Below are 12,805 nucleotides of genomic sequence, written 5' to 3' on the forward strand. Positions count from 1 at the left end.
GATTTAAGGATAACACTTTACAACACTGGGTAAACCCTTCTGCTAGCTTAAACCAAACACACAGAAAAGTTCACCTTGCCTTGTAATCTGTTAATGTATAAGTGGCAGAACTACCCAAATTCCATTATTCAAAGAAAAATTAACAGTTTATTCTTCAACTCCAAAAGAGAACAATAAACAACAACTATCAACAATTGTAAGCCTCCCTTATCTCAATGATTTATCTACCTCCCACTCTATAACAATATACTGCTCCGATAAAGCCCCTATAAAATTTACAGCAAATCAATTTTCAAAACCAATTGTCTTCTTTGTGTCAAACCTCTTCTGTCTGTAGATTTCCCCTGGGTCATCTTCGGTCATCTGCTGCAAAGATATTTAATATGAAAAAGGTACCTTTTTAGAGAGAGGGTCTGCGGGCAGCCTATCAATGGCAGTAGGTGCTCTTTGAACTGTTCAAAATGCCTGCTTTTTATACCCCAAAACATCGGATTGTCAAAATAGTAAAAATCTAATTTGACTGAGTTTTAGTATCTTGTGGCATAAGTTAAACTGGTTGAATTTGAATAGTTGTGAAAACAATTCATTATCTGAGTTACAGCTCAAATGTTACATCTTCAATTTGTCTCATCCACTCTTTGTCTGCACTCAGTCACATGACAGGTACTTGCCAGCTTTTCTACTTTCACTCTCTCAAAGGTACAGTTCACACCTTCAATTCCACAACACAGATCAGCAATATGGTTTAAGTTTGTGGTCTTGCAGTAAATGCAATTTATGCAGTGCATTTTGGGTCCTTAGAGCATGTCAACTGCTGTGCTGCATCATTTTTAGTCACATAATAGGATCAGACTGATGCTCACTCATTTGTGGTAGATATGATGATAATAGTGTTAATATCAAGAAAAGAGCTGGGAAACTTCAGCAGGTCTGGCAGCATCTGTGGAGAGAGAGAGAGAAACAGAATTAACGTTTTGAGTTAGTTCAGTTTCTCTCCTTAAAGACTGACATTTTTTTCCTACATTTTTCTAATTTTGTTTTTCCAAGACCTGCAGTATTTTTGCTTTCATAACATGGCAGGTAAACATTACATTGACACTTTTCAGTGTGATGCTAAATATAGGCAAGGGATTAAATTCAGGCAGCTGTAATCAGAAACTCTGGAGTTAATTGGGTCAGGTCAAGTTTCCAGTGAAAACAAGCTGATTTATGTATAGGTATAAAATCACATATCCCTTATCAGGGAAAGCTCAAGAAAAGAATGAGACAACTTAGAATCTCGGAACGGAAACCGGCCCATTGTTCCAACTCATTCTTGCCGACCAGATATCCCAACCTAATCTAGTCCCACTTGCCAGCACTTGGCCCATATCCCTCCAAACCCTTTCTATTCATATACCCATCCAAATGCCTCTTAAACGGGTAATCCAAGATGGAAGACTGGACAGATTTCTGGCTGTAACAGGTTGTGCCTTTTTCTGAGTAAATTTAGGTGTTGGAGGTGATTTTCTCAAACTCCAGGAGCAGCAATTACTGTTTTATATGCTGTTGCAATTGCTTTGGAACTTTGAAAAAAAAATGTCAAAACAACAGCACTTATAAAAGGGAGAAAGATGGACAAAGACAGCAATTGCATGGTCTGTAATTTGCCAGCACTTGGCCCGTATCCCGCTAAACCCTTAGTTGCTCCTTAAATTGCCCCTTAGGTCTCTTTTATATCTTTCCCCCCTCACCCCGAACCTATGCCCTCTAGTTCTGGACTCCCCCATCCCAGGGAAAAGACTTTGTTTACTCTATCCCTGTCCCTCATGATTTTGTAAACCTCTATAAGGTCACCCCTCAGCCTTTGACACTCCAGGGAAAACAGCCCCAGCCTTCAGCCTATCCCTACAGCTCAAATCCTCCAACCCTGGCAACATCCTTGTAAATCTTTTCTGAACCCTTTCAAGATTCACAACATCCTTCCAGTAGGAAGGAGACCAGAATTGCAAGCAATATTTCAAAAGTGGCCTAACCAATGTCCTGTACAGCTGCAACATGACATCCCAACTCCTATACTCACTGCTCTGACCAATAAAGGAAAGCATACCAAACGCCTTCTTCACATCTTATTTACCTGTGACTCTATCTTCAAGGAGCTATGAACCTGCACTCTAAGGTCTCTTTGTTAAGCAACACTCCAGAGGACCTTACCATTAAGTGTATAAGTCCTGCTAAGATAGCACTGCTGCCTCACAGCACCAGGGTCCCAGGTTCAATTCCAGCCTTGGGCAACTGCGTGGAGTTTGCACATTCTCCCAGTGTCTGCGTGGGTTTCCTCTGGGTACTCCGGTTTCCTCCCACATTCCAAAGGTGTGCAGGTTAGGTGAATTGGCTATGCTAAATTGTCCATAGTTGTGAGGTAAAAACAAGGACTGCAGATGCTGGAAACCAGATTCTAGATGAGAGTGGTGCTGGAAAAGCACAGCAGTTTAGGCAGCATCCGAGGAGCAGGAAAATCGACGTTTTGGGCAAAAGCCCTTCATTAGGAATAGGTTATTCCTGATGAAGGACTTTTGCCTGAAACGTCAATTTTCCTGATCCTTGGATGCTGCCTGAACTGCTGTGCTTTTCCAGCACCACTCTAATCTAGAACATAGTTTTAGGTGAAGCAGTCGGGGTGGGTTACTCTTCGGAGGGTTGGTGTGGATTTGTTAGGCCGAAGGGCCTGTTTCCACACTGTAGGGAATCTAATCTGTAGGGAATCTAATCTAAAAATACAGCACCTCGCATTTATCTAAATTGAACTCTATCTGCCACTCCTCAGCCCATTGGCCCATCTGATCAAGATCCTGTTGCAACCTGAGGTAACCTTCTTCGCTGTCTGCTACACCTCCAATTTTGATGTTGTCTGCAAACTTACTAACTGTACCTCTTATGCTCGCATCCAAATCATTTATATAAATGTTGAAAAGTAGTGGACCCAGCACTGATCCTTTTGGCACTCCACTGGTCAGAGGCCTCCAGTCTGAAAACAATCCTCCACTACCACCCTCTGTCTTCTACCTTTGAGCCAGTTCTGTATCCAAGTGGCTAGTTCTCTTGTATTGGCCTTGCTAACCGGTCTTCCATGGGGAACCTTGTCAAACACCTTACTGAAATCCATATAGATCATGTTCACCACTCTGCCCTCATCAATCCTCTTTGTTACTTCTTCAAAAAGCTCAATCAAGTTCATGAGACATGATTCCCTAAGCACAAAGCCATGTTGACTATCCCTAATTAGTCCTTGCCTTTCCAAGTACATGTACATCCTGTCCCTCAGGATTCCCTCCAACAACTTGCCCACCACTGACGTCAGGCTCACTGGTCTATAGTTCCCTGCCTTGTCCTTACCACTCTTCTTAAATAATGGTACCCCGTTAACCAACCTCCAGTCTTCCAGCACCTCACCTGTGACTATCGATGATAACAAATATCTCAGCAAGGGGCCCAGCAATCACTTCCCTAGCTTCCCACAGAGTTCTAGGGTACATCTGATAGGATCCTGAGGAGTTATCCACTTTTATGTATTTTGAGACATCCAACACGTCCTCCTCTGTAATTTGGACATTTTCCAAGATGTCACCATGTATTTCTCTCCATTCTATATCTTTCATGTCCTTCTCCACAGTAAACACTGATGCAAAATACTCATTTAGTATCTCCTACGGCTCCACACAAAGGCTGCCTTGCTGATCTTTCAGGGGTGAGTTGAAACTTTATTGCTGGAACAGGTCAGGCAGCATCCAGGGAACAGGAGATTCGACGTTTCGGGCACAGGCCCTTCTTCAGGAATGAGCAGAGAGTGTTCAGCAGGAGAAGATAAAAGGTAGGGAGGAGGGACTTGGAGGAGGGGCGTTGGAAATGTGATAGGTGGAAAGAGGTCAAGGTGAGGGTGATAGGTCAGAGTAGGATGGAGGCGGAGAGGTCAAGAAGAAGACTGCAGGTCAGGAAGGCGGTGCCGGGCTGGAGGGATTCGGCTGAGACAAGGTGGGGGGAGGGGGGATGAAGAAACTGGTGAAGTCCAAGTTCATCCCCTGTGGTTGGAAGGTTCCCAGTCGGAAGATAAGACGCTCCTCCTCCGACCGTCGCGTTGTTGTGGTTTGGCGGTGGATGAGTCCAATGACCTGCATATCCTCGGTGGAGTGGGAGGGGGAGTTGAAATGCTGTGCTACAGGGTGGTTGGGTTGGTTCGTCCGGGTGGCCCAGAGGTGCTCTCTGAATCGCTCCGCAAGTAGGCGGCCTGTCAGGGGCCCTACGCTCTCCCTAGTTGCCCTTTTGTCCTTAATGTATTTGTAAAAACCCTTCAGATTCTTCTTAACCCTATTTTCCAAAGCTATCTCATGTCCCCTTTTTGCCCTCCTGATTTCCCTCTTAAAAATATTCCTACTGCCTTTATACTCTAAGGATTTACTCAATCTATCCTGTCTATACTGACATAGGCTTCTTTTTTTTTAAACAAAAACCCTCAATTTCTCTAGTCATCCTGCATTCCCTACACCTACCAGCCTTTCCTTTCACCCTAACATAATATACTGTCTTTGGACTCTCGTTATCTCATTTCTGAAGGCTTCCCATTTTCCAGCCGTCCCTTTACTTGCGAACATCTGCCCCCAGTCAGCTTTTGAAAGTCCTTGCCTAATACCGTCAAAATTAGCCTTCCTCCAATTTAGATCTCCAACTTTTAGATCTGTCTATTTTTTCCATCACTATTTTAAAACTAATAGAATTGTGGTCACCAGTGCCCCAAAGTGCTCCCCCACTGAAAGCTCAATCACCTGCCTGCTTTGCACTGTCTCTCGTAGGTACATGGACATACTGAATCAGAAACATTTTTTGTACACTCTTAACAAACTCCTCTCACTATGGCAGTCCAAGTGTACATTTGGAAAGGTAAAACCTCTACCATAACTACTCTATTATTCTCACAGATAACAGAGATCTCCTTACAAATTTATTTCTCAATTTTCTGCTGACTATTAGGGGTCTACATAACAAAATCCCAATAAGGGGATCATCCCTTACTTATTTCTCAGTTCCACCCAAATAACTTCTTTGGATGTATTTCTGGGAATATACTCTCTCAGTACAGCTGTAATGCTATTCCTTATCAAAAACGCCACTTCCCCTGCTGTCTAGTCTCCCTTTCTGTCATAGCGTCATAGTCATAGAGATGTACCAGCAAGGAAACAGACCCTTCGGTCTAACCTGTCCATGCCGACCAGAAATCCCAACCCAATCTAGTCCCACCTGCCAGCACCCGGCCCATATCCCTCTAAACTCTTCCTATCCATATACCCATCCAAATGCCTCTTAAATGTTGCAATTGTACCAGCCTCCACCACATCCTCTGGCAGCTCATTCCATACACGTACTACCCTCTGCGAGAAAAAGTTGCCCCTTAGGTGTCTCATATATCTTTCCCCGCTCACCCTAAACCTATGCCCTCTAGTCCTGGACTCCCTGACCCCAGGGAAAAGACTTCGCCTATTTATCCTATCCATGCCCCTCATAATTTTGTAAACTTCTAAGGTTACCCCTCAGCCTCCGAAGCTACAGGGAAAACAGCCCCAGCCTGTTCAGCCTCTCCTTGTAGCTCAGATCCTCCAACCCTGTCAACATCCTTGTAAATCTTTTCTGAACTCTTTCAAGTTTCACAACATCTTTCCGATAGGAAGGGGACCAGAATTGCATGCAATATTCCAACAGTGGCCTAACCAATATCCTGTACAGCCGCTACATGACCTCCCAACACCTGTACTCAATACTCTGACCAATAAAAGAAAGCATACCAAACACCTTCTTCACTATCCTATCTACCTGTGACTCCATTTTCAAGGAGCTATGAACCTGCACTCCAAGGTCTCTTTGTTCAGCAACACTCCCTAGGACCTTACCATTAAGTGTATAAGTCTTGCTAAGATTTGCTTTCCCAAAATGCAGCACCTCGCATTTATCTGAATTAAAATCCATCTGCCACTCACAGCCCATTGGCCCATCTGGTCCAGATCCTGTTGTAATCTGTCCTTCCTGTAGCATTTGTATCCTGGAACATTAAGCTGCCAGTCCCGTACACCCTTAAGCCACGTTTTTGTAATTGCTATGATATCCCAATCCCATGGTCCTTACCATGCCCTGAGTTCATCGGTCTTCCCTGTCAGGCCTCTTGCATTGAAATAAATGCAGTTTAATTTCAGTCCTACCTTGTTCTCTGCTTTATCCATACCTGCCCTATTTGACTTGTTTCTTTTCTCAGCTGTACCAGTCTCAGATTGATCTCTTTCCTTACTGTCTCCTTGTGTCCACCCATTTCCTTACTCATTCAAGTCATCCCAAGCAGCTATACCAAATCTCCCTACCAGTATAGTGGTCCCCTTCCAATTCAGGTACAATTCATCTTTCTTGTACAGGTCACTTCTACCCCAGAAGAGATCCCAATGATCCAAAAATGTGAATCCTTCTCCCATACACCAGCTCCTCAGCTATGAATTCATCTGCTCTTTCCTCCTATTCCTACTCTCACTAGCTTGTAGCACCGGCAGTAATCCAGATATTAATACTTTCGAGGTCCTCCTTTTTAAATTCCTGCCTAACTATGTATTCTCCCATCAGAATCTCTTCCTTTTCCCTTCCTGTGTCATTGGTTCCAATGTGGACAATTACCTCCTGCTGGCCCCTCTCCCCAATAAGAACATTCTGCACCCTCTCAGAGACATCCTTGATCCTGGCACCAGGGAGGCAACACACTATTCTGATTTTTTGCTGCTGGCCACAGAAATGTCTGTGCCTCTGATTAGAGTCTCCTAACACAATCAATATTTTAGAACATGATGTACCCTTCAGTGTATTAGAGCCAGTCTCAATACCAGAAACCTGGCTGTTCATGCTCCATTTCCCTGAGAATCCACTACCCCCTAATTTCCCCAAAACAGCACACATTTGAAATGCAGATAGCCACAGAAGACTCAAACTACTTGCCTACCCTTCTTACCTTTCCTGAAATTAACCCATCTATGTGACTGTACATGCAACTTTTCTCCCTCCTATAACTACCATCCATCAAAGCCCTTTGCTGTTGTAAATTCCTCATTGCCTCTGTCGCTCCAACTGATCCATTCAATTTGATCGGATTCGCAACCAATGGCATTTATTGCAGATATAATCCTCAATTGCACAAACCCTTCCTAAACTCCCATATCCGACAAGAGCATATCACTCTACTAAGGGTCATTTTTGCTTCTTCCAGTCTACAGACCCAGAAAATAGCTCCATCTTATTTCTCTACAAAACACTGCTCCAAGCTAACTTAATGCAGCTTATATTTTTGAGTTTAATCAAAAAACATAACTCAATAAAACATATAATCAAGGAAGAACCCATTCTACTCACTATTGTAGATTTTCAGCAAGGCTATACTTAAAACTTTTCACTTATCTATTTCAGTGCTGCGACCTCTCCCAAACAGCTTTCTCCATGATCAGGCGTGAATTTCACTGTTTGTTAATTTTCCTAGATACATTTTGATGTCCAGCGATACGTGAATTCAACAACAAAGGCAGTAACTGTGCAGGTTCACTGCTGTGTCAGTTAGCAGTGTGGATTTCTTTCTCTGTCTCCTGCATTGACCTGATCACATGCTGCCTATGGTCTGTTCCACTCCCTTTTAAAATTGCTGTTGTTTTGACTTTTTTTTCTCCAAAAGTTCCAAAACAATGCAACAACATACAAAACAGTAATTGTTGCTCCTGGAATTCAGGGAAATCACCTCCAACACCTAAAATATCTGTTTTTATATGATGTCTTTTGCACTCTTTGAACACCTAAAATGTTTCACATTTAATTAACTACTTATGAAGTCTAGTTAATACAGCTATGTTTAATTCAAGCGCGCACACAGAACGCAGCGTCAGTCATTATCAATTATCAAGTTCTGAAGCACTGCTTATATCTGCAACCTTTTGACGATGAAACTGGTATTATTTAGCCAAATTGAAGAGTTTGACTATATATGGAATTATGCAGTAGTTATGACATTTCAGGAATGAGCTAATTTCAAATCTAAAACCAAAATTGAGAATTAGTAGCTTAATGTTTTGGTAATGTTGCTTCAGCAATAGAGGTACCCCAGAATCCTGGCCTACATTTAAGTACAGTAAGGATATAATGGATCCACCTGAGTAGACATAATCTTAGTCTTAAAATCTGAAATAAACAATGTGACACCTCAGAACTCAATGCTAGTTGATACTATGCATTCAAGTTTTGAAGCGATTTTTTAAAACAACCATCTGACATTGATTCGAGTGAATCTACCATTGAGTCAAATTGAAGAAGTTGAACAAAAGTGGAATTACATGTTTAATTTGATAAAATGAGCTTATTAAAATTTTATGTGAGAAATAAAATCATAAAGTGGCGTAATTGTCCTTTTCCCAAGTCAGACGTATTTAATATATATGTGGAAATAGAGTTGCCTGCAGTGATGTGACTATTAGCTGACTGCCAAATTCTTTTAACCATTAAAATGTATTTTGCATTTTCCCAGTTATTGAATTTTGTTCTTTGTATTAATTACATCCTTTACCAAAGTTCCAAGTCATTACATAAACCAATAACTGATGGCAGAGCAGATTAAATTAAATCCCAAACAATTTGAGAGAGTTTCATATGCTAAATATTTGAGATAGTTCCCCTTTGTATAAGTATTGAATCACAATTGCACCATGCAATTATTTCTACTTAAGAAATTGTTAATGATCCCATTTTACTGGAAATAACAATCACAATTAGAGACATTACAAACTTGTCAAAATTTGAGCTTTGCAAATGAGTTATAATCATGTATATTACGTATGTTTAGCTATGGTCTTGCATTATTTGACTGTATACTTATGACTTGTTGAGTGCAAGGCTATGCAGTTTTATAGCAATTGATTCATATGTCATGACCATTTTTATTAAATATTTTTCAATTTTTGCCTGTGCTTTGGGGATAGAATCCCATTAAGTTGTTCCATTATTCTGAATTAAGGGAATCTACATCACGACAATAGGTCATTCAGCCCAACTAGTTAACGTCAGTGTTTGTAGTGATGAGCCTTCTTCACGCTGATTAATCTATTTTTTTCTCTTTTGTATCCTTCCCATTCCCAATTTAATATACAGAATGCTTGAAAGCAACAGCATTCAAATAAGTTATAGTCTCAACACCTTGTTAAACTATTTCAAACAAAATCTGATCTAATGGTCTTATTAGAGAGTGTGACCAAACAGACATAAAAATAAGTGGGGAATAATGTGATAAAAATTGGTCTGGGCTAATTTTCTGAAGCAGCACAAAGCAAGATGCCTTACATTGGTTGAATGTTGCTTTGCCAATTTTGTGAAAAGGCTAAATAAAGGTAATAATTAATGAAAAAAAAACATGGAGGAAGGCAAAAAGCCCAACTGGTAACGGAACATTTTCTCATGTTGAAATTTCTCACTGTAATTTTTAATTCCACTTGCGGTATCGTTAGGCCTACTCTCTGCAGTTTGTAGGCATTACTCCAATTCCTACTTTTTATGCAGAGAGTAAGATGACAAAAATAATGGAAATAGCTAAAAGCACATTTAGAAAGTTTCATGTTTAACATACCTGCACTTTGTTTATAAACTTCATATGCTTTTATAATATGTTTCTCTACTGACATTGCCCTTCTGAGTAGGAAACATGGTAAGTACCAGAAGCTGAGAGCTTCAGCAAAGAAAAACAGTGATCATGCTCGCAAAGTTGCACTGGCGTTCCGATTCTTATACTTACCAATATTCAGCACTTATTTCATAGGATAATCTAGAATAAGCAAAATTGGCAGCCAGTCCATCAACTAGGGAGGGTCAAATTCAAATTGAATTCTCTAATATTGTAGCTGCAGCACCACTCCATCACCTTCAACCTCTTACATCTCTCCAAAAAACGTAGGATGGCCCAGAAAGAACTTTATAAATTAGAGCATAATATTTTTGAAAGTCTTTAAAAAGCAGTGGTAATATGTTCAGTTACAGCTACATTTTGAAAATTCAATCGCTGGATGCAATAGACAGACTACATATTAATCCATTCATGATAACATACCTTTTAGCAGCATCTTAGATGAAAGACTGTCCTTCCTTTTTAATGCTATTTCCAGACTGACTAACCTCAAAGGTAGCTGGGTCAATTTTAAATTGAATAAATTTAGGCCAGCATGTTTCATTACTTTATTTAACCTCAGTTAAAACACGTTAGTAAAATAATATTTGAAGCAAACTTCGGAATTATCATGTGATCAATAAAACAGGAACCAGAACTAAATCCCAAAAAATTAGAAAGGTCTCTGGATTTTGAAGTGCAATGCAGTCACTTGAAAAGCTGATTTCAAACAAATTTTGATTTATTATTAAATACAGCAAATACCAGGAAAACTGTTATTTTTGTATCACTTGCAGTTAAATAGGTAATGCAATGTCTTCTAATCAGTAGTTTTCACAGATGAACACAATGTGCAGGCAAAATAGTACATTCAACCAAAAAGAAGTCTTATTTAAAATATTAATATTGGAGTAAGGCAAGTCACCACAATGTATCAATGACTTCTATTTATTACAGGCAGTCCATTTACTCATGATGGAATATTAGTGCATATGGTTGATAAACAGTTCTAATTTAGGCAATGTTTTCTACAAGGGTGTGTTGTCTCTTCACATCTGAAACAACTATAGTGCAAGACCTAGCTTACAAATAGCATTTCTAATGTGCTTTATTGTATAAATCAGAGCTGCTCTTCAACTTTGGGTACAAATATTTTCTCTCAAAGTCCAGTGCACTCAGATAAAGCACAAGATTCTGAAAATGGGATCTGTAGAATAGTACAGTGACCCATTTTTAATACTTAGTGGTTTGTTTTTGTTCTATAAACATACAAAACAAATCTCTCCACAGAACTGTGACCAACACAAGAACACCTAGTTTGAATTTAAAAAAAACGATGCAAGGTGAAATGAACCAAAAATGACTCTCCATCTCAGCAAACTATCAAGTGTACCAGTTAATGCTGTAGTCTTACAAATACAAAAACAATCCCCCCTCCCCGCAACTATGAAATGTGGATGCATTCCTATGGAGTGCCCCAATGAATGTCAAAGCAAACTCCACAGTGCACAAGTTAGTCTGTTGCACTATTCCAGCCAGTCCACCTCATCAAATTCAGAATCATCCTCAGAGTCACTGTACTCCACTGCAATACGTCGAGAGAGAATGGTTGCCACATCATTTCCAACTTGTTCATGCTTTGCCTCCTGTTCACGTTGCTCTTCAACCTTGCGAAGTTGAATGCCTATCAAAGAATAAGATACAGATTTTTCAAATACTTAATTATGCCAATAATTTATTATTCTATTAAGTTTTTATTAGATGAGGATGCGGTGTATTTTGAAATACTGAAGAAAGCATTAGATTTTGTCTAATCTAAAACGTAAACCTACTCCACAGCATTTATAGTAATAAAGTTTCAGACACACAATTTGATAGTAAATTGCTATTATAGAATAATAGCATTTTCTATCTGAATTAAGTTTGTGTAAACCCATGTTCAAGATACAATCAATATGCCTGGCTTCACCTATATCATTATACATCCATAAATATAAATTTAAGAGAAAAAAACCAACAAATGTACCCATAAACTTGAATATTTTGTTTTTCAGGTTTCCACACAAATAGAAGAAATGCTAGCGGCCATTAATTAGGGTAAAAATGAGTGCACAAAAAGCCATGCTGGCTCACTTCATGTGCAATACACTCAACTGATGTCCAAGCACTGCTCCTGCTAAGCTGCATTGGTGCACAGCTTTGCAGCAGCCCAAAATGTATTACACAAATATTGTTTTTTGATAAAATTAAAGGGACGGTGTGCTGAAAAAACTGTGCAAAGCAGCGACATTTTAAAGAGAACATTGTTTCCAACACATAGATGCACCACCATCCCATCCCTGATACATGCACAAAGCAGCCAGTTGAATTAATGAGCAATCATTTTTGATCATCCTGATTGAGGGAAGCAGAGCAAGAATACAACTGCAAATCAAGTATGTCAACTATAACATGCCTTTGCTCAAATCAGGAATGAAGATGACACGGTAAAGATCTTTAATTGAAGCACAGTCTTCCAGTGACAGTCAAAATCCCAAAACACAGTGAATAACATCCTGAAACCTTTTTACTCCCTGTATTGTCTCTCTTGAAATCTGGAATGGAAAGTGACATTGTGCACTACTCTGCAATCTGACCTATGGTTAAAATAGGAAGGTGAACAAATATTTAATATTGCTGAAAAAGAGACTCGTGATGCTCGATTTTTCATCAAATATTTATCAGAACAAATGCAAAAATGTTGATTGCATGCCACGTTGACTTTAATTAGTTGAAATGATGTCAGTGGAGAAAGCAATGGAGAATTTTTGCCAATACTTTTGTGTAATTCAAAAATGGCACAAGCCTTGAACATATTCCTTTTATTTATAGGGAACAGCCAGGAATGTATGTATCTTTTAGCAGTTGCAAAAATGAGCCATATTATGATAGGAACAAATCTTAAATTACTTTTAGTTAACCTATTGGTGCACTTAGGATTGTTCAAGAAAGTGTTGCCCAGTCATGGAATCAAATCTAACAGTAGATGTTCTGCTCGGACTTTAGCACACATGGACTAGTTAAGTATGAGCTGGTATGAGTCAGTCATTGGACCTGCAGCATTCAAAGCTCACA

The 12,805-nt window shown here is 39.8% G+C and overlaps 1 protein-coding gene across 6 annotated transcripts in view; it reads right to left on the minus strand.

Moving 5' to 3' along the window:
- Positions 1-10,415: 10,415 nt before the first annotated feature.
- The window catches only part of wasf1 (WASP family member 1), a 110,560-nt gene continuing 108,170 nt past the window's right edge, over positions 10,416-12,805 (minus strand). For all 6 annotated transcript variants that reach the window (XM_043687125.1, XM_043687126.1, XM_043687122.1 and 3 more), the window contains one exon: positions 10,416-11,375. In XM_043687125.1, coding sequence (XP_043543060.1) covers positions 11,218-11,375 — 158 coding nt within the window. In that variant the 3' untranslated portion in view covers positions 10,416-11,217. The remainder of the gene's footprint in view (positions 11,376-12,805) is intronic.

The sequence above is a fragment of the Chiloscyllium plagiosum genome, chromosome 3, assembly GCF_004010195.1.
Source record: "Chiloscyllium plagiosum isolate BGI_BamShark_2017 chromosome 3, ASM401019v2, whole genome shotgun sequence".
Classification (NCBI taxonomy): domain Eukaryota; kingdom Metazoa; phylum Chordata; class Chondrichthyes; order Orectolobiformes; family Hemiscylliidae; genus Chiloscyllium; species Chiloscyllium plagiosum.